A 26,541-nucleotide genomic window follows, 5' to 3' on the forward strand; every position below is an offset into this window, starting at 1 on the left:
CGGGCCCGCTCTGCCGGCCCGTGGCGTTGTAACCCCTTCCTTGCCTCCCCAGGGACGAGCTCGGTTCGCTCCTAATAATAGTTATTTTTCCCTGGCTTGTCCCGGCTGTGGCATCCGCCTGGCTTTGGTTGTCGCCTGCAGGGCTTTTGGCACACGGGGAAAGGCTTTTGGGTCAGGGGCCCCCAGGGCTCGGTGGTAACGAGGTGTCCTCCAGGTCCCTGCTAAACAGCATATTAATGCTTTCACATAAAGCAAGGAAGAAAAGCAGGATAAGGACAGTAAGTCTGCTCTGATGAAAGAAATGGCTGTTTCCAGCTCTTGGTCTTAAGGCTGCTGTCCCTTGGCTAGCGCTGAGTGTGCCTTCCCCAGTTGTGTTTCTAGGTCATGGTTTCCCCAGGGGTGGACCCTTGAGACAAGTGCCTCTCCCCTTAGTCTTGTGTGGAAGAACAGGATCCTACAGTCCATCTCTCCACGAGACGCCCCTGGAGATAGGGAAGGCAAGGCAAGGTTCTCTGTGATCCTTTTTTTTTGGGTGCAAGATCATGGTTGGTAGAGTTTTATCCTAGTGTCATGGTTACTGTCTTCTTTCTGGCAGGTTTTGAGGTGTATTCTGGTGTTGATAGTGTGACACTTCTTCAGCTTTTGCTACTATACGGCTCTTGCCCCACTGCCAGCCACCATGGATAAGACCGAGTTGATCCAGAAAGCCAAGCTGGCTGAGCAAGCTGAGCGCTATGATGACATGGCCACCTGCATGAAGGCAGTGACAGAGCAAGGTGCTGAGCTGTCCAACGAGGAGCGCAACCTGCTCTCAGTGGCCTACAAGAACGTGGTGGGGGGGCGGCGCTCTGCCTGGAGGGTCATCTCCAGCATTGAGCAGAAGACAGACACCAGTGACAAGAAGATGCAGCTTATCAAGGACTATCGAGAGAAGGTGGAGTCTGAGCTCAGGTCCATCTGCACCACCGTGCTGGTGAGTGTGGGCTTTTCTTTTTTGCTTTGTTTTGTGGGTTTTTTTGAGAATGAAGTAAAGAATTTGTGCATGCTGCTATAACGGGGAATGAGACTGGGATCCTGACTGCTAAATACCATGCAGAATATTACACTGGGGTAGGGGAAGTCAGTGTAGTAACTTCTGCAGCCGTTTCTTGAATTACTGCAAGGAGGAAGATCATCTGCACTATACTGTGGGGCTTGTGTATGTAGGGGTATTTGAGATACTAAATTTTGAGTGTGTATGTGGAGTACGTTTTTGGGTGGAGTGGTACATGTGTAGTATTGCGCTAGGTAACTACAGAGGTGCAGAGAATGTAGCCTCCTTCCTGTTTGTGCTGTGGTTTCTAAGCTTATCTATTGATAAAGATAAGCTGAATAGAAATTTAGAAAACCCCTTTACTTCTTTATAGAGTTAATAACCTGTTAAAAGCATTTAAAGTAACTGGATGTGCATTTTGTTTCATTTTCATCAAGAAGGATGCTCTCAGGGGATCTTTAAGAGATGTTTTGGGGAGGTTTTTATGTAAAATATGATTTTATGAAGACATCTGTATAGAAGATGGGAAATGAAGACGTAGAAATTTGCCTTGTCATATTTAAGCTGACTTCTCAGGGGAATCTTTTAACATGAATTTGCAGTAGTTATGAAATACTGTAAAACTAAGGTGTGAAGATTGGCATGATGCCTGAAGCATGTATCATAGCCCAGGAATACATTTTGGTTCAAGCAGCAGAATTCCAGATGCTATTGATAGTAAAACTACTGTTTTGTAGTGGAAGCTGAAGAGACGTGTGTCAGCAGAGTGTGGGCTGCAGGACACTATTCAGTGTGATCAGGGAGTTGTGGCTGCAGAAAGCTGTGTGTGTGTGATGTAATTGTGTGGCAGATAATCTTCAGTGGCTTTTTTGCTCCTCTAAGTTACTTTTTTGTATGTGTGGTGTCTAGTATTGCTAACATGAGAACAGGAAGAAGCAAGTCTATAAGGAAATAAACGATTTTGAGGTCAATGTATGTAGATTGGATTAGGAGACCTGAATTTAAAGCTGGTGTGGAGGTAACTGAATTTGCTTCTTAAGTGTTCTAGCTCACGTACAAGGGAGTAGTACTTCTAAATCAGTCAAAATGTGTTATATTTGCTTGAAAATAACTTCGAAACTTATTAGCTTGAAGAATCAGTTCATTCCTTGACCCATTGAAGAGTACTTGTCTTTCTACAGTTATGGGTGTAGTTAAGCTGTAAAACTTTCACCTTTGTGAAAATTACATGACTTGGGTAGGGCAGATTTGTTTCCTGTGACAAGAGTTTTCACTGGAACTTGTGTTATGGAGTGCCAGTGTTTGTGCTGTTGTCACTCCTTTTGATCACCTCTCCCCAGTGCCCTGCTTCAGAACTAACTTCTTGGGACCTGAACATAAAGCTCACTCTTCTGACTTCTTAATCTCTCTCTGTCCTTCTACCACATCTAGTTCCTAAGAGCAGGTGGCCTTATAGGTAACTCTTCTCACCTGGATGGCAGCAGGAAGTAGCATAGACTGAAACCTACAGCTGTCTGTGTTCTTCCTGTTCTGCCCTGCTGGCAGAGATGTGGCTTGTACCATTCCTGTGATCAATGAGTCAGCATCTGAGAGGTTGGAACTCAACATGTACGGGCACTACAAAGGATAGGTTTCCTACAGCTGAGACACAAACTGGTTTTAACTTCTTCAAGTTGTAATTTCTTCTTTACTAATGCTATAGTAACTGTTTTTTTAGATCTCTGAAGTTGAATCTCAGAGATGCTTCTTTAATTCCAGGAAGGCAGCTAAACTGAAACAACTGCTGGCAAGTGGTATGGAAAGGTTGCTTGTCATCTAGAGTATTTGGATTGAGGAAGGGTGGATGTATTGGGTGGAGTGTGACTGCTGTTAGTCATACTAGTAACAGTTTTTCAAAAGGCTTTTTTTTTTTTTTAATTACTGGCATGGCACAACTTTTCGAAGCTAAGTCTATCTAGTGTGGTAGAAACCTTCATTTAGAAATACTTGCACTAGCATTACAAAATATTCCTATTTTTTTATTTAAACAATAACAACTTTCAGTCTCAAGTTACTTTTTTTTTCCTGTAAAGAATGCCTCAAAGTAAATAGGTACAATATTATTTTATGCCGTGGTTTGATAGGTAACCACTAGAATACAAACATCCAAAATGGTGTTCATAGAAATGCATGTTTATAAATAAAAATAGAACTTTTAGTAATTATTTAATTCACACTGTCAGTGGTCACGTAAGATATTGCATCTTATCCAAGCAATGAAGATATTTCTTTATTTGTTGTCTTGCAAGTTAGGAGTAGGTGTAATCTGAACCCTTTTTAACTGTTAATTCTATGCACTAGTCTTTCAGGTGAGAGTAGCTTTTTAAAGAAGAAAATGTATGGCTTCATCAAACAGCTTGCATGAATGTTTTCTTTGAAAGGTACACTAGCAGGTTTTGTTGAAGTCCTTGTTTTGATTGACTGAGTCTTTGGTAATGTAGACAATTAATGTTGAGTGTGGTTCAAAACTGTTCTTGAAACTCTAGTCCCTGAAAAAAACAAAACAGGTTGGCATCTGTATTAATTTTTTTCCCAGGTATTGTTGAATTTTATTGTATCATGTACTCTGAGCACAAAGTTCATGTTTCTATATTTCCTGATTTCAAGGCGGAGATACTAGATTATATAGAAGGGCTGGGTTCAGCAGTAACTTTCACATAATTAGTGAAATAATGTGTGTATATACCCTGCTATTTAATGACTTCGGGTTTCCAAAAAGGGTAATTTTGAATTGGAACTTCTTGGGGGGAGGAGCAGATCAAACTGCTGAGTTTGCCTAGATCATTGAAGCAACTTCATTCTTAAGAGACAGCTATTATAAAGGAAGGAAGGAAGGACATTAGCCCTTGCCTGGAAGGAGTTTACTCTCCACCTGCAATGGGAGGGTTTGAGGTTTTTTTCATGTGTATTTGTTGGTGCTCAGCATATGTTCGAGTTCTAAGTCCTGCTGTTGGAGTTCTTTGTAGAGCAATAGAGATGAGATTTGATGAGTACTTGTCCACATTTTAAAACTTGATGAAGATGTAGTGGCTAAGATCATTAAAGCTTGGAAACAACTGTATCTTGATGGTTACTTACTATTTGTGTCTCTAGCTGAAACGTAAAAGATGCTTTTAATACATTTTGTTTTTAGTAGAAAAATTAGATGCATGGTTTTTCAGTTGTTTCCAAACATCTCTTTTTGCAGTGTCCTCTGCAAACAGTTGTACGTTGCACTGTGTCAGGTCTGTGTCAGCCAGTTTTTCTACAAAAGAGCAACAGCAAAGTGAACTTTGAAAAATGGACCACCCAGTAACATTACTTGTGCTCTTGATTCTTTTCTGTACCCTGCAGCAGTGCCTGCAATGAAATAGTCTTGAGCCATGAGGTGTATCTTATTTCCATTTTTACTGTCTTAAGGTTGAGAGGGTACCTGTAAATGTTTGATCTTCTGTGAGGTTGCAGTGATAATTGTTGAAAGCATGTATTAGTGTGTTGTTTGTGCCAGTTTCCCTTTCTCCCCTCCCCCAAGGCTGCGATGTCACTGCTTCCACTTTGCACAATTAAGAAACAGAAAATGCTAATAAAAACCAAAGGTAAAAAACTGTCAAATTGTGATTTTTATCCATTTTGTCAATCTAATTCTAAAGTTAATAACTTAAATAAAACAAAAATTGCAAAACATTTTTCAACAGTACAAGTTCATAGCTGCATAGAAAATGAATTTGTTACTATCTTGCATCAGCAAATAGATTCCTTGTGTCAGCTAAAATACCTGATGTCAGACTATGAATAAGCTTTGACCACCTTGGCATACCAAAAAAGTGAAATATTGGGTTTTATTATATATGCAGAAGTTTGGCAAGTTCAGTAAGTATCAGCTTGATGGTGCTATATGAACTAGAGTTTCATGTTAATTTTTTTCTCTGCTTTCCTATTTTCAGTGAATCACTGCAGCTTATATAGAAATACAGTGTTGTGGAGGTGAAACTAACTTCTGAGTAAAATGTTAGTCTTTTGACTTGGAGAACTATGTAGGATGCAGCCTTACTCTGAAGGTTGGGCATACTGACTGCTTAAGTTAGTACTACTTTTGGACTTGACTCAGTTGTCCCAATAGTGGTGGGACAAGGTTTCAAGTGTAACTTTTATTTTTTACTTTTTAAAATTAAAGCAAATGCTATTGACTCATCCTTTTTAAGTAACTGTCTAAAAAGACTAGTTACTTCATGACTCAATGCCAGACCTGAGATTGGGAACGTTAATTCTTGAGAAATCCAGAATTGTGGAGTAAATGCTAAATGAATGTTTTCATTTGGAATAACAGTCATATTTTTTATGAAAGTTAATATGTGAGGAGAGTTGATTCTCCTTTGTGTTCTTAGCACAACTTCTAGCAAGTATCAACACATTTGTGATAAGAATTGTGGAACTTAATGTATGAATATTTTCTAGTTTAATATACTTGAAACTTAGAATTCACAATTTGAACTTTATTTATTCACAGTTTTCTCTTATATCAGTTTTTGCCCTTCATTAGAATTTGTTGCTGTAGTTCTGCACTTTTGTGCAAGGAAAACTGAATCCATTTGTAAGAAAGGACTGACACTTGCAGAAACAAAGCTTAGAATGTACTGAGGTTCTTGAAGTGGCTGAAGACAGTTAAAGCCAAACTAAAAATAGATCAAGGAATTCTGATGGTAGCTGAGGCCTCCATCCCATGCAGTCATCACTTGCTGCCCCCTCCCCCTGCAACTGGATACTGGATTTCTAAAACATGCCAGCTAATGAAGGATGCAGGATAAACAGCAGCAAGGTAAATTATTTCTGAGGTTCTGAAAACCTGTGCCATTATGTTCTTTGTGTGTTCGGTATCATTTCCTTTTTCAGAAGCTACTGGGATGAGTTTAGATCAGTGATTTGATTTGCATGGATATCTCCGAGGTAAAGCTGACTGTATGGTTAACTTAGATCTGTTGAAAGTAGACAAGTGGTGGATCCACAGGTTTTTCTGTTCTTAAAAGTTTAAGAAATGACCAATAGAGAATTGCAGTTCTACAAAGTCAACTGTCCTAACTCTGAAAGGTCTGTCCTGAATGGCACATCCTGTTAGAAGCAGGATGTGGAGTAAGTGAAAATAAGAAATCATAATACCAATGCAAGTGACCAGCTGTTGAGAATGAGGCAACCAAAGCCTCATCTATCTCCACTGTTAAATCAATTTTTTTTTAATGAAGTTAAGCTATAGTTTAACTAGCCTGGTTGTAATTAAGGCTATTAAAGCTTTGTCTATGCTATACCTCAGACCACTTGTACATCCAGAATTATTAAACTTCCTGGAGGATATTTACTGGTTTGGTGACCTTGAGAAAGTAGAATATGCTCACTAGGTAGAACTGGACAGCAAAAGACACAAAATCTATTTTTTCTGCTAATGCAGTGAAGCTTTTGACAGATTTTGTAAGTCACAGTTAAGCTAACCTGCCAGACAATTGTCTCACAGGCATTTATACTGCATTAGTCAGTAATATGATTAGCAGCCTTTTTGAAGTAAAATGTAGGAGGCTGATAAGATACCTTCCAACCCAAACTGTTCTATGATTCTGTGATATTGGAGAGAGAAACCCTGATGAGGAAAGAACATGCTCGACCTTGAAGATTATTAGTGGTTGTTTCTTTATAATGGCACAAATTAGAGTGGTTTAGCACATTATTAAAACAGTAGATTGTCCACAGAAGCTTGGTATTCTGTTTTCAGTAATGAGGGATTCCTGATTTTCAGAGGAAGGTGTAAGATGGGCAGGAGGGGCTGGTAAGAGTGCACGGATATACTTTGTAGGTGAAGGTGTGTGTTTGATGAATCAGTGTTTTCTTAATTGTGTAGATCTTGCCTCTTTTAAAGTTTATGTTCTTGGTCTTTGAGAATGATGGGCCTAATGCTCCTAGATGTTACTTGCTGTTTGTGTTTTGAGTGCTTCTGTACTTGACCATAAACTTGAAGCTAATTTTATCACAGACTGACTAGGTAAGGTAAGTAAGACTATTCTTGAACACTGCATTTGCGGCACTTTCTCTGTATAGCTCTACCAAGTTAATTGGCCTGACCTTTACAGGTTCCTCTTCATCTTTTCTGCTCACCAGGATGCTGGAACCAACGTAAGAATGCTCCAGCTGAGCATACAGCTGATTTGTAAGCTTGTAATGTGCAGATTCACCCCTGGATAACAGTTAATGTGAACTGGGCAGTTAGACATAGGAGTCAGTGAAAGTTGTTCAAGTGCCGAGTTTCACATCCTGTGGTTCTGTGAACCCACCAAAACACATTATATGTAAAAGCTAGAAAGTCCTTGAGTTTAATTACCTGTGATTCTGCTTGTGCCTTTCTCTTATTTTGTTGAAGGAACCAAGGGTTTGATTTAGGAATAGTTTGATTTAGTTTGATTCCTAACGTTGATAGAAATATATTCCTTGCTCTAGCAATCTTTTTTCTATCTGAATTTATATAATCCATCCACTGAAGTAGTTGTGTATTGCAGTAAAGTTAGGCTCTGGAAACAGAAAACTTTCCATTTACTCTGGTAATACATTTCCTAAATACACTCCACTCTTACCACACTGAATGCCTCATATTTCCTCGATAAAACTTCTTCAGGAAGTTCTGTTCTGCAGTTGAATGCATTTTGCAAAATTCTTGTAAGCAGACATTGTTTTAAATGGAAGTAGATAACAGGATCTTAGCAAGAGAGTCAAGGTTCACATGCTGTGAGAAATCATTTTAACAAGGTTATCTGAAATGTTGGCTTCTAGTTTTTGTGACTTAAGGATTAGATTTTATTGTTGTAGGTTGTCTCATTTGGAGAATAACAAATTACCTGCATACTCCTAATGCACTGAATGAAACGATGCATTGCTGGGTTTCCTTCAAAATGAAGTTGAACAGTGCAAATGACTTTTCCAGGTGCACTAAGTAATGGGAAGAAAGTGCATCTTCTTCATTATCTTTCTGGATTTTGGTAATCACAAGCCTCTGATCTACATTTACGGCTCCCAGAGAGCAGAACTGAAGCAAGTAAAGTTTTCAGGCTCTCCAGGGTTGTTTTTTTCTTACCGTGGAGTGAAGGCTTTAAAAATCAGTTATTTACACAAGGACAACAAACCTTAAACCCATGTAACTCCCACATCCTGTTGTTAATTTTGAGTATTGTTAGTCTAGATGTATCAGTCAATCATTTAATCATATCTTGAGGGTTTCTGTCTTCAGAGCATAGAAATAATTTAAAATACAAATGTAGACCTCTTTGATTCTGTAATATTCTGGAAGATCACAAATGGAGGATGTTGGAAGCAACTTTGAGGTAGTCAGGGTTCTGAGGCAAGAATCTGATGTCCATAATCCATGTTTACTAATAGAAAAATAACACTTGAAGTATTTTGAGGAATTAGAAATATGGAAAATGCAATAATGGAAGAATGTTATAATCAATTTGAGATAAAATCTCTCTGATACTGTGTTGTATGGCCATTACTTCAGGAAAAACTTATAATTACTGAAAAGGGAAATGGCATTTTTTGAAGACTCATTTTTACATTGGGCAGAGAGAAACTGGAAAACTTCAGACTCTTCCATAAAACTTGAATCGTTGACTTTCACTGGATTGTTCTTTTTATCTGATTAAAATCTAGAGAAAGGAGAACCTGCATTTCCACACACTTCTAGTTCCTGGCTTGCATCATTCTTTAGGGACCACAGAACTTCCTAACTTACTGTTTTAGGAGAAATTTAAGCAGTGAATGTAAATTTTAGATTAAATTAATCTCAGCCTCAGGTGAGAATAGTGTGTGCAGACGTGCTGCAGTTGAGGCTTCCAGTGCATCTCTTAAGTGGTATTCCAGACACTTCGTTGAGAGCCAATCCTAAATATTGACTGCCAGTTTTTAAAGCTATGTAGACAAAGGCTCAGAACCAAATGGAAAAGACAAAATTAGGTCACCGTCTCCATTTCCGTGCCGGGTACACTTGTCTCTGCTTTTGACAGTGCTTTGTCAGGTCATCTTAAGGCCATGCCAATACTGGAAAGGCATACTTGTATTTCCGTCAAAATGTAAACTGAAACATTAATAGTATTAAGAGGTCTGGATGAAAACTAATGTTCTCCCAAAAGGAGCTGATGCATAGAGCTTGAGTCCAGAAGGATGAGGAACTTCTGGTGAATTATACTTTTGAAATTACAGTGATCTTATTGTTGCAGCAGGGGACTCTCCTTTTCCTGTCAAGAAAACAACTGCTGAATGTTAAAACACACCTAGGTTTCAGTGAGTCATACTGTGGACTTTGGAATGACTGATTATACTTGAAATCATCAAGAGGTCCTAATACCAATTTACTAGACGATTAAAACAGGCAGTCATTGAGTAGAAGCCTTCTTGAAAGGTCTGAGCCTACACTGATCACCTATGCTGTCAAACACTTTGGAACATTGAATGTGTTTAAATTCATCTTTAACAGTTACATATTAAGGGAATATATTGGTCAGAGCTGTCTCATCAACTTCTTAGCTTTAGTTTTTGACTGCAGTTAGGGTGGAAACAATTTCCCTGTATGCTGCTGTTAGATGGTTTTTCTTATATTAGAGCTGAATGGACCTTCAGAAATACTTGAGACTGAATAATTTTTCCAAGTATTTTGCACATTGCAGCCCTGGCTGAATTTGTGTAGTGTCACACATTTCACATAGTGTGCCTGTTGGATGCAAGCTACTTGTCTTCTAGATGGGACTGTGATGTTGAATCCATGTGGTGAGTTAACTTGCTAAAAAAAGAAGTGGTGTCGACATGCACTCTGTGCATGTACATTATTTTTAAGGAATTTTTTCTCAAAAAAGGTTTATTTCAGAATAGTTTCTTCACTTGCAGATGACCATCTGGTTCTGTGGGGTTTGGCCAATTAGTATATGCTGTTACCCATGTAACATCTGTTCTGGTGGCTAGCATCAATGAATCTTAAAAACTACCAAGGAAACAACAAAAAGCACTTAAAATAGGGAACATTCAGCATCTGCTCAGGAAGAGAAGAAACACCTAGGAAGTCATCCAGAGGGACCTGAACAAGATTGAGATGTGGGCCTTTACGAACCTTATGAGGTTCAGCAAGGCTGAGTGCGAGGTCTGCACCTGGGTCCGGGCAACTCCAGATATCGATACAGGCTTGGGGAATGAGAGGATCAAGAGCATCCAGAGAAGGACTCGGGGGTGCTAGTGAGTTAAAAGATGGACATGAGCCAGCAGTGTGCACTCCCAGCCCAGAAAGCAACTGCATCCTGGGCTGCATCACAACGATTGTGGCCAGCAGGTCGAGGGAGATGATTCTTGCCCTCTACTCTGGTCTTGTGAGATGTCATCAGCAGTAGAGAGTCCGGCTCTGGAGTCCTTAATACAGGACGGACATGGACATGTTGGAGAAGGTCTAGAGAGGGCCACAAAAATGGCAAGAAAGATGGAACACCTCTTCTATAAGGAGAGGTCAAGAGAGTTGGGGTTGTTCAGCCTGGAGAAGAAAAGGCTCCAGGGTGACCTTATTGTGGCCTTTCAGTACCTAAAGGTGGCCCATAAGAAAGTTGGGAACAAACTGCTTAGCAGAGCCTGTACCAATAGGACAAGAAGTAGTGGTTTTTAATTAAGTGAGGGTAGATTTAGACAAGATACACAGAATAAATTTTAAAGAGGATGGTGAAACACTGAAACATCGTCCAGAGAGGTGGTAGATGCTCCATCCCTGAAACCACTCAAGGTCCAGTTGAATGGGGTTCTGAGTGACCTGATCTAGTGAAAGATGCCCCTGCTCATTGCATTGGGGTTGGACCCTTAAAGATCCCTTCCAACACAAACCATTCTATGAAAAAGCAATAAAACTTAATCAAGTCTCTGTTAAGACCTGTGAAAATTAGTATCCAGTGAAATGATAGCATCTCTTCCACTGGCAGGTCTGATGAGCACTTGGACAGCGGAGAGCTTCTTAGCTGTTGATTTGAAGTTCAAGCTGGTCTTTTTGTTGTATATTTGAACTTTTTACATCATGAGGTGAGGGGGAATGTATTGTTTCTTTATATTATATGCATTCGTATTTATTTGTTTGCTCTTGTATCAAAAAAGAGTGATACGATTGGATTTTCTTTTCTGTAGATGTGTTTTGTGTCCTATGAGTTAAAGCCTAGCAGAGGGGTTTGTCTAAAATTACTAAATCCTGCAAATACAAATTACTTCCTGCAAACTGTCAAGACATTTGCATTTATATAGTAGCATTTAAAATCATATGCCCAAAAGATGAAGGTGCTGTTAGCGTGAGATGTTTTAAACAATTTGAAGTAGGTAAGTCAGCCTTAGGTTCAAGGATATTGTTGAAACAGCCTGAAAATCAAATTCTTCATAGACTTCATTTACAAAACCCTATTGCAGTAGTTTCAAACATTGACACACTTATTTGCTAGGGATCATGCAGCAGCTAAACCAGTTTACATTTATGGAGGCAAACTTCTGGAGAGCATTGCTGCTTATGATGGTTGCTTTTACATTGACTTCTTCCCCTTCTGGTGGAGCAAAAGTAATTATATACTGTGCTGTCAGTGAGAAATGCAAATGGCAATGTAGACCAGTCTTTTGATAGCATGACATTAAATAACTTGGTATTGGTGATGTGACCCAAACATGTCATGTGTTGACATCTGAGTGATGGTGGCATTGTCAATACTTTGAGTTACTTTAGTTTACCACATTGAGAATCCTCTGTCATACCTAGGCAAATGATATCTTTAGCTTGCTTTGAAAAGCGACCTTAAACTACCTGTGATCAGTAGATAATCTCTGGAGCTGACCTGGTCCATCCTCTGGTGTTGAACAAGTAAGTGTGAAGAATATGTCTATTAGCTAATGGATTGGAATGTATGCAGAGACTTGGAGACGTGTCTTTACTTTTCATACTGAAGTCTAATTCTAAATGGCTCAAGTGCTGAAGGCAACTCAAAGGTCAATTCAGTATTCCAGAATTATTTTTTTTTATTCATCTTTGCTGTCAAGGTACTTCATAGCTGAATATGTGGGAAGAGAGAACAACACAGATAAGATAGTGGTGGTATTTTTCTGCAACTTGAATCTACCATGCAGTTTAATTGTACAGAAAGTACTTGATGTACGATGTGGTTGAACTTGGAAGTCTCAATCAGGCTTGCCTTTATAATAGGCTTAAGCTGGGGGAATGGGTGGTTGATGGGACTTTCTGTTTTGGTGGCAGCATTTAAAAGAAGGGATTGTCCTGAAAACAGTAGAAAGCATTCATTGGGTATATTCATTGAAGGTGATGTGTGCATGCATACACAACAAATAATTATGAAGGACCTGTGTCTTCAGAGAGTTTCTTTTTCCATATCAGGCACTTCAGGATACAGCTGGCATATTCCTTCAGGGCTTGCTTTTCATAAAACTGAAATGGTGAAGTGATGAGAACAGATGATTTAAACTTAGTTTTTCTGGCTCAGGTTAATTACAGTTATCTGATATTTCAACCACATGTTCAACCCTTGTTCCTACTTTAAGCAGAGGGGAAAAGAGAAACAAAGGACAGTTACTTAGTTGGGAAAGAACGAAAGTAGAACTGGAGAAGGATCCAAAAAGGCAATTGTAATGTAACTTTCTGTTGGTGTGTAAAGGAGTAAGTCTGCCAATGGAGAGAAAATAAAATAAAAAATTCAGCTCTACAGGGGGAAGAAGTGGATTGCTGCCAGGCTCCTAACCTGCTCCCCATGGCTCCTTCAGGCAGCTGCAGATCTGTTCCAGGGACTGGTAGCCCTTTGCTGCTCCTGTCTCTTCTATAAATAAATAAGCCTGCCTTTTGTAGCAGGGGAGAAGAATGTTGTATGTGAGGATATGAAGCTGTTAGCACGCTGTGAAGGTGAAAATAAATTGAGATGGATAAGCAACAAAAATGAGAAGTGGAGTGGGAAATCATGTCACACTACAGGAGGATCAGTATGTGACTTGAGAATAAACCAGTGATGGGAACATAGCAGATACCAACCACAAACCATCAGAGTGCAGGCCTGTTCTAATGCACAGGGGCCTGAAGGGTCTAGCTTTAGAACAGAGTTTTTGACTCCTACTGCTGGTGGTTCCGAGAGTTACCCACCATTAGCTCAAACATCATGTGGCTTTTTCATGGCAACCTCTCAGACATGTTTGACATTGTAGAGCATGTATTCGATGGTTGCAGCTATGTTTCAATACAGAACTTTTTCTGACAAAAAAGGAAGCTATGGGCATGTTTTGCTGTGCGTGGACATGGATGGCAGTCTACTGTATTGTCTGACTTCATCACAGAGTCATACCTGTGGCAGTGCCAGTCTCTTTAGGTAAAATTTATCATAATAAATTTCCAGGTTGTCTGCTTTGCGTTTAAACTAAGGATTCACGGGTGATTGCTGTCTGATGGAAAGGTAGAAAAGCCCTGGTGGGGAAAGGTGGAGAACAGATGTAGGAAATCTTGAGTGGTTGAATAAAAACAAGGTACATTAAGACATTTAGCTTATTGTGCTGTTTGCTCTCACTGCACTGGCAACTGTTAGAGGTAGGGTAAGATGCCTTCCAGGAAGTGAAGACATCCTGAGATGAATGGCTAATTAATCGCACCAAATACATTACTTATTTGAAAGCTGTCTAGATAGATAAATAACTGTCTTTACTCAAAGTCTATTTGTATTCTGTTCTATCCTATATGATTCATATATGAGATCTTATTCCATTTAAGACTATCAAAAAAACCCAAAACCGGATAGATAAAGTCCAGAATGAGGATGTTTCATCCTAGCTGATAGAGGCACAGATTTTACCCTTGTCATGGGCCGTGGTAAGGATTAGGAGGCCCTAGAGACACACTGGGAGTGGGAGCTGCTGACTGGGCAGCTTAGCTGTCCAACTAAGGGAGTGCCTAGGAAATAGAGCAGTGTACATAATCCACTCCTTGCTGTCTGAAAAACTACAGTTCACTCCCAGCATCAATGTTTTTATCCAGAGTTTCTCAGAAATCTGAGCAAAACCAGTGGTTTTCAAACCTGCATAGTGAAGGCAGCACTTTCAGGATGCACTGACACAGACTGCAGTGCTACATGCTTGTGGAAGGGCTGGGGGCATGGCAGAATCCTTTTGTGCACCTGGAAGAAGTGTGTGGTCTACAGGTGGTAATAAGTGTGTGGTCTACCCCATCTGAAAAGAAAAAAAAAAAGTGGGCATTAATGGTCTTGTGAGTGTAGGTTTGAGGCTCATCTTAAAGTAGAGGTGCTAAAACTCTCTCCTCTAAACATTATTAAATGTACACTAGTTTCCAGGAAGTTAGTATTTTTAAGTCCTAACCAAGCTATGTCAGTGACATATGGTACTTACTCCATTGCTAAAGCTATCTTTAAAGAAAGAGTTTTGTAGTAAGATAAATAATACTTTTATCTGCTAAGTTTACAATAAACTCTTAGGTTTTAGAAGGCATATAAGAAAAATGCCTATTTGTCCCCTTGTTGGTGCTGTTGTGACATCTTGAAGAAAAATCAAAGATAGAGTTTTGTCAAGTATTTGGTTTAAAGTCCTGTACAATATACCTTTCTCAGTTGTCTGGTCAATGCTTGTTAAACTCTGGTGTAGTTATCATATCTCATAATGGATAAATATCATCTCTGCTGCTTAATGCAGTCCCAACCTGAGAATGATCTTTAGAGGCTGGTAGTTGCTCTTTGATCATGACTGATTTAGGAAACTTTTAGAAGTATAGGTGTATTACATGTCAGCTTTTTTGATCCTGGGCAGTTTCTTGTAAAATAAAACTTCTGTGTGAAAGTGGAGGTCACTGCATTGTCATATCTGAGTCCTTAAAAGTGGTTTCTGTTGTATTGTGCTTTTATGGCTGGTATTGATGTCTGAAGTAGAAGAAAAGCGTGAGGAAAAACATCAAGTAAAAATGTGAAGTTTTTCTCGTTGCAGAAACTTGCAGGGAGGGGATAACTCATTATAATATGGGAATGAGTCATGAAAAATAACAGTATTAATGCGGGGTTGTATTACCCATCTACCTACTATGTCTTAACTTATGTTTTGAAAAGTACCTAAGGTTTTGATTCTTTTTCCACAATGCCAGAGAGGTGTGCTGTTCAACATGACTGCTCAAGCCCTTGCATAATTCTCTGTGTTAAACTGTTACAGAAATCCCCCACTTATCCCTGTGCCATGCTAGCCAGCGTCTAGCTTTCAGTGCTGGTTTTCTAGCCTTACAGAAAGTCTTAAAAATGTTTGTTTCTGATTTGGTAAGTGGAAGGGTATGTCATGCTCCATATCGTCTTACTCTCCTACTGTTTTATGTAGGGTGGTAATAAGAGCACTTGTAACTCTTTGCTGTTTCCTTAATGCTTTGGTAGGGGGATCTCTGAAGAGAGCTTCTCTGTGGAGCTATATTCAGTATTACATCCATGGTAAGCACACTGTTTGGATGCAGAAATGCTTTTTTCACTGAATTGGAAGTACCCTACTACAAGTGTTGGTTTAAAATAATCGCCAAGACCTCAAATGGACTTGGAATGAGTAAACACTTTTAGCTGGATTGCTCTGCTACTGTTGATTATTAAAGGAAGTAATAATGGTAAGCTGGTATGCATAGGGAATAGGTTTGTGTCTAAAATTAGCTTGTGTTGAGTATAGTGCTACAGTTGCTAATTAAAATGTTAAGGGTTTTTTTTCCCTTAAAGTTTTCAGTTCCTTAAACAGTTTCTTTGTAGCTGCCTCATCTACTTGGATGCACGCTCCTGTAATGAAAATTTGACTTAGCTAGCCACAGTTTGCGAGCTTTGCGGAAACTTTCTGCTATTTTTATGACTTGTTTATTTTCCAAGTAACTGAATGCAGATCTTTATCACTTAAATTCTTAGTGTAAAGTTGCTCTGAGTATTGTGGGGTTTCCTTGAGTCTGTTGGAGCTTATTCTCGTCTTTTGCCAACTACAGAGAGCATGGGTCAGTTGTGGTACTGGGTTAGGTAAAATTTGTGGGCCTCAGAGGCAAGAAGGTCAGCCTTCTTACCACTATTACTTCCTTTAATAATCAACAGTAGCAGAGCAATCCAGCTAAAAGTGTTTACTCATTCCAAGTCCATTTGAGGTCTTGGCGATTATTTTAAACCAACACTTGTAGTAGGGTACTTCCAATTCAGTGAAAAAAGCATTTCTGCATCCAGTGTACAACTCTCCTTGATAGTTCTCTGAAGTACCCTCTTCTGGGAGAAAATCCTGTACCTCTTCCTCCTTCACGCCTGTCTTGGAAGGGCTAGGGAGACATTGCAGCCTTGGAGTGAGACTGATCTCTTGCTGGAGGCTTGTAAACCTTTACCTGTCCCTCTAGTAATCAGGTGGGAGAGCTGTGAGCAAGAACAATGTGAGCAGCAGCTCAGGGTGTGCTGGAGAGCACTGAATAGCCCTTCCAGTTCCCAGGAGCAGCAGGGCAGACATGAAGGATGCCTCCTTGCTGTGCTGGAGCCTGTGCTACTTTACAGCCTTGCAAAGACCTGGTATGGTTTGATCAGGCTGGCTACCAACTGGATGGGTTCAAATCCTTGGTGCTCTCTGGTAGGTGAGCTGAAGATTTCCTTATCAAGAGTCTAATGAATGCAATTTATACCAAAAATAGAAAACTAGTTTATCTTACCTTTTTTTTTTCTTCCTGCAAAATGGTATTATGTTCTTATTTATAAACAGCTTTGAAACTTTCTGCATAGTGTTTAATTTTTCCCATAAAAGCTTATTCATTTGCAACAGTTTTGACACAAATGCATATCCTGAAACTAAACTTGGCCCTGAAACTATGCACCAGTAGACCTTTTCTGGTTGCTTTCTCTGCAGTCTGATTGGATGGAAGGCTGATCATCTAGTGTAGTCTCCAGCTTTGTGCCTTTAGACAGCTTGTTTAAATAAGTGTGCATGTCTCTAAAATGCCTTAAAAATTCCTTTTTTCCTTGTAGCAAACGTTTGAGTCTATCTAAGCTTTCTGGAGAGAAGAATAATAGACTGAACTTACTTGCAATGATGTATGTAATATGCCAATGTCTTTTGTTGCTGTTGTTGCAGGAGCTGTTGGACAAATATTTAATAGCTAATGCAACTAATCCAGAGAGCAAGGTATTCTACCTGAAGATGAAGGGAGACTACTTCCGATACCTTGCTGAAGTTGCCTGTGGTGATGACAGAAAACGTAAGTACCTTGTGTTCTTCAGGTCTTTAATAGCTAATGAATTTCAGTTTTGGACCATGGGGAAGGGAACAGTAAACAAAGTACACCAGTATCTTACTCTGAATTCATGTGAGTTAGCTGAGTGGGAACAACTGTGTATCCGTTGGGAATCTCACATGTTCATGCAGACAGAGAGTAAAATTCTAAAAAGACCATAAGCATGTTACACCACAGAATTGTAGCTGGTGTTCCTGTTGTTACCCTTATTTGGAGCTTCTGGAAAGAAAAGTTATGTGAAGGTGTGCTAACATACTTAATGTTGTTTGTTTGTATCTCTTTACTAAAATTAGTTGATGAGGAAGAGTAAACAGATCTCTGCAACATTTTTTTACTCCATGATGGAGTCCTGTTGATCTCTAAGTTTTAATCACTTCCAGTGGGAAGCAGACTTCATTGTAGTCACTTAAGTTTATAAAAAACCAACAAAAACAAAATCACTAGGTCAGTACACTATCCAAAGAAGTGTGAGCTGCACTCTAAAGTAGTTTATGTTCACAGGGATAATACTGTCCTTGTAATTTTAGTTTGTTTTTTTTGATCCAGCAGAAGATGCCTGGAAAACTTCACAGCTCGTACTGTCACTTGATACTGGACATCCTGAGAATGTAGAACATTCCTAGAAGTTAGAACATGCGGATAGGTAGTTTTACGTGGCTCAGGAAGCTTTTCTGGGGAGGATTTTAGCTCTGTTCAGAGGATGTATTGAATTAAGTATTAGAACTTTTTTGCAAGGTGGCCAAATACTGTTGTGATGTTAAAAACTGTTGGTATACCATAAGGTAGTGATTAATTTCTGTGTAACAAACTAAAATAAGTCCTGGAGTGATGCTGTGACACTGCAAGGAGATGTCAGGCTGTTGGAACAGGCAGAGCACTGAGTCTGAATGTCCCTTTGGATTGGGCATCTGACAGTGTTGACTAGTTAAAACCAATTGAATTGCAAAGTGGGAGGACAGAGCCGATTGTCACTTAAATAAGGCCTTTGTTAGTCTCCTTGTACTGTCAGCATTTATATTTAAAGATGAAAATATACAAAATGGAGTAAAAATCTTAGCATTAAGGAGTTGCATTTAGAAATTCTTAACTCTTCACCTGATCTGAATGACAGCAGGTCCAAATGTAGCAGAAACAAATTGGTTTTGGTTTTCACAAAGATAGCCTGATTTCGGTTTTGTCTTTAGCAACAGTTAGAAATCAGTGGGCTTGCCTGAGCAGAGAAATGCCAGCTTATCTTGCTAAAAAGACTGCATTTAAAGAGATATGCATGTTGATATGGGTGCTTACTGCAGAGGGACTGATTGATAACCTTTTCAGCACGTATGGGTGTTTTGCTGGGAAGTCAAATGTATGCATACATTCTTCTGCTTGACTTCTTGCAGACTTAGAAGAGTTTTACTTGAAGTTTTTCTCATATCCCACCTCTAAGCATTTGTGTATTTTCTTTGCTTCAGATATGTATTATGTACATTTTACTTCCTGCATTTGCTAGGATTTCTTTGCTGGTTTTCACCTGTTCTCAAAAAAATTAATAACCTCTTAACACCTGTTGCAATATGAATACTGAAAAAAACCAAGTCCATGTAGTGGCTCTCTTAAATACTTAACAGATTTTATTTAAGCTTTTTTTTCAGGCACTTCTTAGAGCAGTTATGATATTATTTCCCTCAGAGGGCTGTATTCTGAGCTCTGACAATGGCCTTTCTTTTCCTGCTGTTTCCTTGGGTTCTGCAGCATGTTTAGGGTGTCTGTTGGCCCTTTGGTTGTCTCTTGGAAGAGAATCTGAAGTATTCCATTGTAGCACTCTTACAAAGTATCCACTCTGGCATGGTAACCTCTGTTTTCCGTGGTACTTCTCCAGTTATTTTGGGCATGACCTTGGGTTTTTTATCTTGACCTTTCTACATCCAGTCTTTGGAGCCAGACTCGCAGTTTTTCAGGAACATACAGTACATGCCTTCCAAACTTCCTTAAGAAGCAGGGCCATACCAACAGTAGCTTTCTTTACTCTGCAAACCCAGCTGACAGAAGCACGTCCATCCTGTGCAAGGAATGAAGCAGGAGATCTGTAGAGAAAGTAATGCATTATTATTATTATTATTTTTGTACATAAAGTATCAAAGGCCATTGAGGTAATATGGTCAGCTTGGATTTTTTTATTTACCAACTTCTGTGTGTTTATCTGTCTCTTCAGTACCTTTGTTCTGTAGTAGCTTAATTTGCTCTCATGTTTTGTCAGTGTGGCAGCTGTGCTTAAAATGAATTTAAAATCATGACCTTGATTAAAGTGCATGTTTTGCTAAGAGTGGGCTTAAATAGAGGAATGTTCAGTCTCCTACTAATGGTGACATTTTTTTTAATTTAAAAACCAACAACAACACAAAAACAAATACCAACCCACAAAAAAGCTTAATGTTTCTCTTTCTTTTAACAGAAACAATAGAAAACTCACAGGGAGCTTATCAGGAGGCATTTGATATCAGCAAGAAGGAGATGCAGCCAACACATCCCATCCGCTTGGGTCTAGCTCTTAACTTCTCTGTATTTTATTATGAGATTCTCAACAATCCTGAGCTTGCCTGCACACTGGCAAAGACAGTAAGTTACTTATTTCTTTTGTATCCCCTCAGGGTTTGTATAAGAGGGTTTTATGCTTAAAATAATAGGAATTATTATTTCCTAGAGTTTATGCAGGAAAAAATCCTATTTAATGTATCTGTTTTCCAAGCTTATCTTGTTAGTGGGATTAAAGGGCTACAAGCAGCTTGTATTTACACTGTGATTTGTATCTTCAGCAATACAACAAGCACTTATTATGCCTTTATGCTTCTGTTTCAAATAGGACAATTCAGATCATTAACTTCTCATGTTTTTGCTAGCTTTTATTTAAGCTACCTTACTAATAGGTTTAGCCTCTGGTTGTTTAATGATGAGTTAATAGAAAGGCTAAAAATTTTTTAATTATTCTAGGCGTTTGATGAGGCTATTGCAGAACTTGATACACTGAATGAAGACTCATACAAAGACAGTACTCTCATCATGCAGTTGCTTAGAGACAACCTAACAGTAAGTTCCCTTTTCATGTGCTGTCTGGTTCTGTAACTATGTATTTGCTTAGACTGAATTTGGGATGAAACAAAACCCCATATTTTGCTCTAGTGAAAAACATAGCAGTGATTTGGACTGTTTACCCTACTATACCTTTTCATAACTTAGTTTGAATATAGTGTAATTTAATGTCAGGAACTTCATGCTGCATAATCTGGAATAACATCTTGAATAGCTCACATTCCTCATTGTTTACCAGCCTTTTCAGTGGAGGAGGAGGAGAAGGTGCATTCAGCTAACTTAACATACAAGATAGGACAAGGAGTCAAAACTCTTATCTGTTAGGGATTCTTAAGACTAGCTCAGAAAAAAAGCTTACTGTTTTATTGTGCATCCAGTGCAGCTTGCTTTATTAATTTTCTTGATTTTAATTTATAATAAAATATCTGGAATTGAAATGTATTAAGAATAAAATCAGTTGATGTTTTAATATGTATTATAATGCTTAACCATTTAAGAAAAGTGCCTAATGGAATCACCACGTTCAGTTAAAATGTGAGCAGGGCACTATCCTCTCTGGATATTCACTGCATTTAACATTATCGCAACATTTATTGTTTTGCAATACTCCTTCAGCAGAAATGTCTTTTATTAGCACTGTAAAATGCTTAGCTTCAATAACCAAAGTGGTAGTCGTCACATAGAGGATTTGGACCATGCTTTTGAAATTTATGTTGCTTTAAGTAACTACGATTCAGATTTGTTGAATGATCTAGGATCGATGACATAGTTCACTATTAATCACAAAAGTTTGGACCTATTTGGAGCACTGTCTGTTCTGCCTCTAATACATTGACCTAACAGAGTGTGTCCAAAGAAGGGCAACGAAGCTGATGAAGGGTTTGGAGCATATGTCTTAGGAGGAGCAGCTCAGGGAGCTGGGATTGTTTAACCTGGAGAAAAGGAGGCAGAGGAGAGACCTTATCGCTCTCTACAACTGCCTTAAAGGAGGTTGTAGAGAGGTGGGAATCAGTCTGTTCAATGAAGTTACAAGTGACAGGACAGAGAGGTAATGGCCTCAAGTTATGCCAGGGGAGGTTCATATGGGATGTTAGGAAGAATTTCTTCACTGAACAGGTTATCAGGCATTGGAACAGGCTGCCCCGGGCAGTGGTGGCGTCACCATCCCTGAAGGCATTTGAGAATCGTGCGGACGTAGTACTTAGGGGTATGGTTTAGTTAAGGACTTGTCAGTGTTAGGTTAGTGGTTGGACTCCATGATCTTGAATGTCTTCTCCAGCCAAGGTGATACTCTGATCCTGTAATAGCTGAGGTGCATAGCTAGGTGTGCCCTGCACACAGGAAATGGTTTCCAGTTACTTCTCTTGGAGTGGGGTCTGGCAGCAGGATTGTACAGCTTCAGTGCACTGGTACTTTTTGAGTCCAATCCATTATTACTTGTATACAAGCAATAGTTGTCCCTTTTTGGAAGTGAAGCTGCACTTCTAAAAGCTGACACTGTTTTTTCTTTTTTTCTAGTTATGGACATCAGACAGTGCAGGAGAAGAATGTGATGCTGCAGAAGGTGCAGAAAACTAAACTGCACGTGGGGCGTCGTTCTCCCTTTCCTTCTCAAGAAACCTTTTTACACGTCTCCATTCCTTATAGCTCCACTTGGATTTCCTATAGCAAAGAAAACCCATCCATGTGTATGGAAATCAATTTATAGTCTTTTCACACTGCAGCTTTGGGAAAACTCCATTCCTTGATTTGTGTTTGTCCTGGCCTTCCTGGTGTGCGGTTACTGCTGTAGAAAAGTATTAATAGCTTCATTTCATATAAACATAAGTAACTTCCAAACACTTATGTAGCGGACTAAAGTGTACCTGGTATTTAAAAACAAATCTGAACCAGTTCCTGCCAGTTGACTGTGTTTTGTATTACAGTAAGATATGAAAATGTAGTTAATTGCAACTAAAGAGTGTTCCACATAGCTTTTAATTCTCCACATTCCCTTCTTACTCTGCAGGGATTCCTTTCCATAATTGACTTTCACATGCTACTGTGTATTCTTTTCAGTAGAAATATGGAAGTATTGGGCCAGATCAAGTTCAGCATTTCTAGTTTGGAAAATGACAAATTGAGTTGCTTTCTGTATGATGTAATACAGAAGCTTGTGTGTTTGAAAACAGGGGCTTCTCTTAATCTTCAGTTGCTGCTGTTTAAGTTGGTATCCCTTCCCAATAAAAGTTCACTTACACTCCTGCCTTTGTAGTTCTGGTATTCACTTTACTATGTATTAGAAGCAGCATGTTACTGCTGGAGTACAGGCAGTGCTTTTTGGCAGACTAAAGTGCATGTCATTTCTTAATACACTGGAATGGGAAAACCAATTGAAGTTCACATGTCCAAGTATAAAATTTAGTACTTTTCCATGCAGGTTTGTGCACATGTGAGAAGGTGTCAAGTTTGTCCAGTGATTGTTATTTAGAGAGTTTGGACCACTATTGTGTGTTGCTAATCATTGATTGTAGTCCCAAAAAAGCCTTGTGAAAATGTTATGCCCTCTGTAACAGCAAAGTAACATTAAATAAAATTACATTTTATAAACCACTTACTGTTGACTTGTAACAATTCCATGTAACTGCTTAAGGGCTAAACATAAATGTAAGTATCTTGTGCTAGAAGTGTCTTTTTTCAAATTTATTTTATACTTTTAAAAAAAAATTCTGTTAAATGAACTCATTTCATATTTGAACAATGTTCATTTTATGAAAATATCCTGGATAACTTTTCTTAGTTAACCTGACATGGACTTCTTAATAACTAAATCTACTTCAGCTAATGGCTTCACCTCAATAATGACCTAAGAAAAAGTACCAAATTTCCTGATATTCTTCCATGTCTTGCAAATCTTCTAATCTAAATTATGCAATTTTTTGTAACCTCTTGCAGTTCTCCAGTCTGTCCTCCTGATGTGTTTTTTCTTTTAGTCATCATTATTAGTAGTCCAGCTAAACTTCTAGAAATGCATAAGAATTTGTGCTGCTCCTCTAGATGATTAGTTTGTGTGCTGCCACATCATAACCTGCTTTCTGTTGTTCTTAGACTGCTTTTAGTATTACTGTTTCCTCCAATTTTTGGAGCTTTTTGTAATAATACATTGCTCTGCTTTTCTTTTTTTTCTTCTTTTCTCCCCTAGATCACTTAATATGATTTTTTTTTCCTAAACCTCTACCTCTTAGTTTCCCATGTTGGTGGGTTTTTGAAAATATTGAACCCCTTTTGGTGTCCTGGCTAGACAGGATATGACATTACAAAAAAGGACGTATTACTAGTCCTTGCAGGCTTCTGATGGTACATCTTTCACCTTCCATGTGTTTGTTCATTGAGTGTGCACAATGAGTGTTCCAACAATAAAACTGTTCAGATTATGTGCTTCAATTGACATGCATTGCTTTAAAAAAAATAATAAATTGTATCAATTCCATTTTCTTCATGCAGTCACTTTGAATTGCTGTCAAAGTATTGTGTGGCAGGATTCTACATAAACTCATATGCTTCTTAATTGGTGTTTTGGTTTCATAATTTCTTCCCCTCCCCCATGCATTTCTTATTGATCCTTTGTTTCATAAAGGTTTTTAACTTCTGAGTGTTCTCACTCTCCAGGAAAAGTGGTTTAGTGCTGACATGTGAGCAATCAGCTCATTTAAGAATTGGCTTTCTTTTCTGTCTTCTGGAGTTACTGTCTTAGCCTGCCCTGCACTGTCAGTTAATGCTGTTCACTTGTCTCCTTCCTTTTGCAGCTTGTCAAGAGAGTTGTCAGTTTTCTTTACAGGAACAGCACTTTGGCCTTCTATCTAGATTATAGCTTAATTATTAAATGCTCTTTCTAATGTCTATCAAGGTGGGCAAATTCTAGCTGTCTCTTCTTCATTGCATCTACATTTTGTGCTAAACATGAATCTTGAAACTGCAACATCAGCTCTTGAATTTCAATAATACTGAACGCAGCAGCGTCTTTCCTCAAACTGTCGCTTCCATAATTTGGCCATTTATGTCTATTGTTTTGGAGAGGAGAGAGAATGAAAGGTGTAAGGGAATAGGATGATAGTGCAAAAAAGGAATAAACTGTAATTCCCAAATGACTGCCTAGTTCCCTACCACCCCCACCCCCGTAAATTCCATTGTTAGTGCTACACCCAGAGTAATTGGGTACATTCATGTGGTATTACGGTTTACGGTCAGGAGATAATTTGCAGTTGCATATATGCTGCCCCACCTTAGGTAAGAGGACATGCCCCAGAGCTTAGGAGATGCTGGGCTGACCAACACCTCAGCCCTCAAACCATGCCTCTTCTTTGCCAGTCAGACTAATCACAATGCTATCCAAGACACCTTAGTAAAACAATGGTGTCTTGTTAGGTTAAGGATGGGGTTTTCATATGCTGAATTCGGTTGTATACAGAAATCCTGTGGGGCAGATTTATTGTCTTAACATCTACAATGAATTTCACAGCACTGCACGAATAATTTCAACTTCCTTAGCATTTTCAGAAGAATAAGAGAACAGTTCTTGCTTCTCTGCAAGACAGTTGGTGGTAGTAGGGAAGGTGGTACTTCATGCTAAGCCACCTTCTTTGGAGGTACTTGTGTTACAACTCAGTTGACCAGCAAAGCAAGAGGTTTTGTACTTAATTTCTCAAGGTCTTTTATCAAAATGAGTAATGTCAACACACAGGTTGTCTTGTCCTTGTCTCCAAGACTACTTGCAGTATCTTGGTGTGATAGCAGGTACCTGTCACACTAGGAGACAAATTATTATATGATTCTGTAAAACAAACAGAGCACTTGCTACTTTGCACCTTACTTTGTTATGTGCAGTACAAAGCAGTATAGGGAGACCAGAGGAAGTTTGGGTTTATGTGGGTGTATTTTTGTATTTTGGAGTCTTAGAAAGCTTTTGACTTAGAGCACACCCACACCAAAATAAGCCAGTAGAAATACTGATTTGGGTAACCAGAGTCTATATGAGCACACAAAGTATACTAATGTTTCAAATTTAGGAGTAAAGGGAATGGCTTGAAGTTGTGCCAGGGGGCATTTAGACTAGATAGGTATTAGGAAGAATTTCTTCACCAAGATGTTAGTCAGGCACTGGCATAGGCTGTCCAGAGAGGTGATGGAGTCACCATCCCTGGAGATACTCGAGAAACTTGTCAATGTGGCACTTCAGGGTATGCGTTAGTGGGCACGGTGGGTTTTTTGGGGTTGTGTGGTGGTGATGGTTTTGTGGGGTGTGTGATTGTAGTTTTTCTTATTTTTCTCCCCCCACCCTCCCATGGGGATGGTTGGACTCAGTGATCTTAGAGGTGTTTTCCAACCATGAAAACATAAAATAATAATAATCATAAAACCTGTTAGTTTGGGTTTCAAAGTAGTAGTAACATTCTAAATATGTCTGAGAAATGGTCTGATGCTATCTAAAATTATCTTCCATATTAAACTAAAAGGCAAATTGTGCAAAAAATAATTAATAGAAAGGAGGACAAACTGAAATTTATTGCAAATGTTACTGAAAGACTACAAACTTGAAATCCCCCTTCTACTGCTGAAAACTGAGACCTCTGTAACAAGAGAGTTGTGGTCAATGGTTCAATGTCTAAGTGGAGGGAAGTGACAAGTGGTGTTCCTCAGGGGTCAGTATTGGGACCAGTGCTGTTCAACATCTTTGTTGTAGACATGGACAGTAGGATTGAGTGTATCTTTGGCAGGTTTGCAACAATACCAAGCTGTGTAGAGTAGCTGACACCCTAGAGGGAAGGGATGCCATCCAGAGGTACCTTGACAGGCTGGAGAGGTGGGCCAATGCCAACCTCATGAAGTTCAACAAGGCCAAGTGCAAGGTCCTGCACCTGGATCTGCACAGCCCTAGACACAAATACAGGCTGGGGGGAGAATGGCTGGAGAGCAGTCCTGAGGAGAAGGACTTGGGAGTGGTGGTAGATGAGACATGAGCCATAAGTGTGCACTCGCAGCCCAGAGAGCCAATGACATCCAGGCCTGCATCAAAAGAATCATGGCCAGCAGGGCAAGGGAGGTGATTGTGCCCCTCTGCTCTGGTCAGACCCCATCTGGAATA

The 26,541-nt window shown here is 39.2% G+C and overlaps 1 protein-coding gene across 1 annotated transcript; it reads left to right on the top strand.

Moving 5' to 3' along the window:
• Nucleotides 1-592: 592 nt before the first annotated feature.
• Nucleotides 593-23,012, top strand: YWHAQ (tyrosine 3-monooxygenase/tryptophan 5-monooxygenase activation protein, theta). The gene is made up of 5 exons (XM_009999151.1): nt 593-973; nt 17,192-17,315; nt 19,786-19,949; nt 20,322-20,417; nt 21,939-23,012. The coding sequence occupies exons 1-5, from the start codon at nt 680-682 to the stop codon at nt 21,996-21,998; spliced, it is 738 nt and encodes a 245-aa protein (XP_009997453.1). The 5' UTR covers nt 593-679; the 3' UTR covers nt 21,999-23,012.
• Nucleotides 23,013-26,541: the final 3,529 nt, after the last annotated feature.

The sequence above is a fragment of the Chaetura pelagica genome, unplaced genomic scaffold (genome assembly GCF_000747805.2).
Source record: "Chaetura pelagica isolate M959 unplaced genomic scaffold, ChaPel_1.0 scaffold90, whole genome shotgun sequence".
In the NCBI taxonomy this organism is placed as follows: domain Eukaryota; kingdom Metazoa; phylum Chordata; class Aves; order Apodiformes; family Apodidae; genus Chaetura; species Chaetura pelagica.

What these genes read in the sequence shown, in the direction of transcription:
- YWHAQ (XM_009999151.1), top strand. Translation starts at nt 680, where the DNA reads ATGGATAAGACCGAGTTGATCCAGAAAGCCAAGCTGGCTGAGCAAGCT. An exon ending in CCATCTGCACCACCGTGCTG is followed by an intron (nt 974 to 17,191) that starts GTGAGTGTGGGC and finishes CTGTTGTTGCAG; the next exon opens with GAGCTGTTGGACAAATATTT. An exon ending in CTGTGGTGATGACAGAAAAC is followed by an intron (nt 17,316 to 19,785) that starts GTAAGTACCTTG and finishes TTCTTTTAACAG; the next exon opens with AAACAATAGAAAACTCACAG.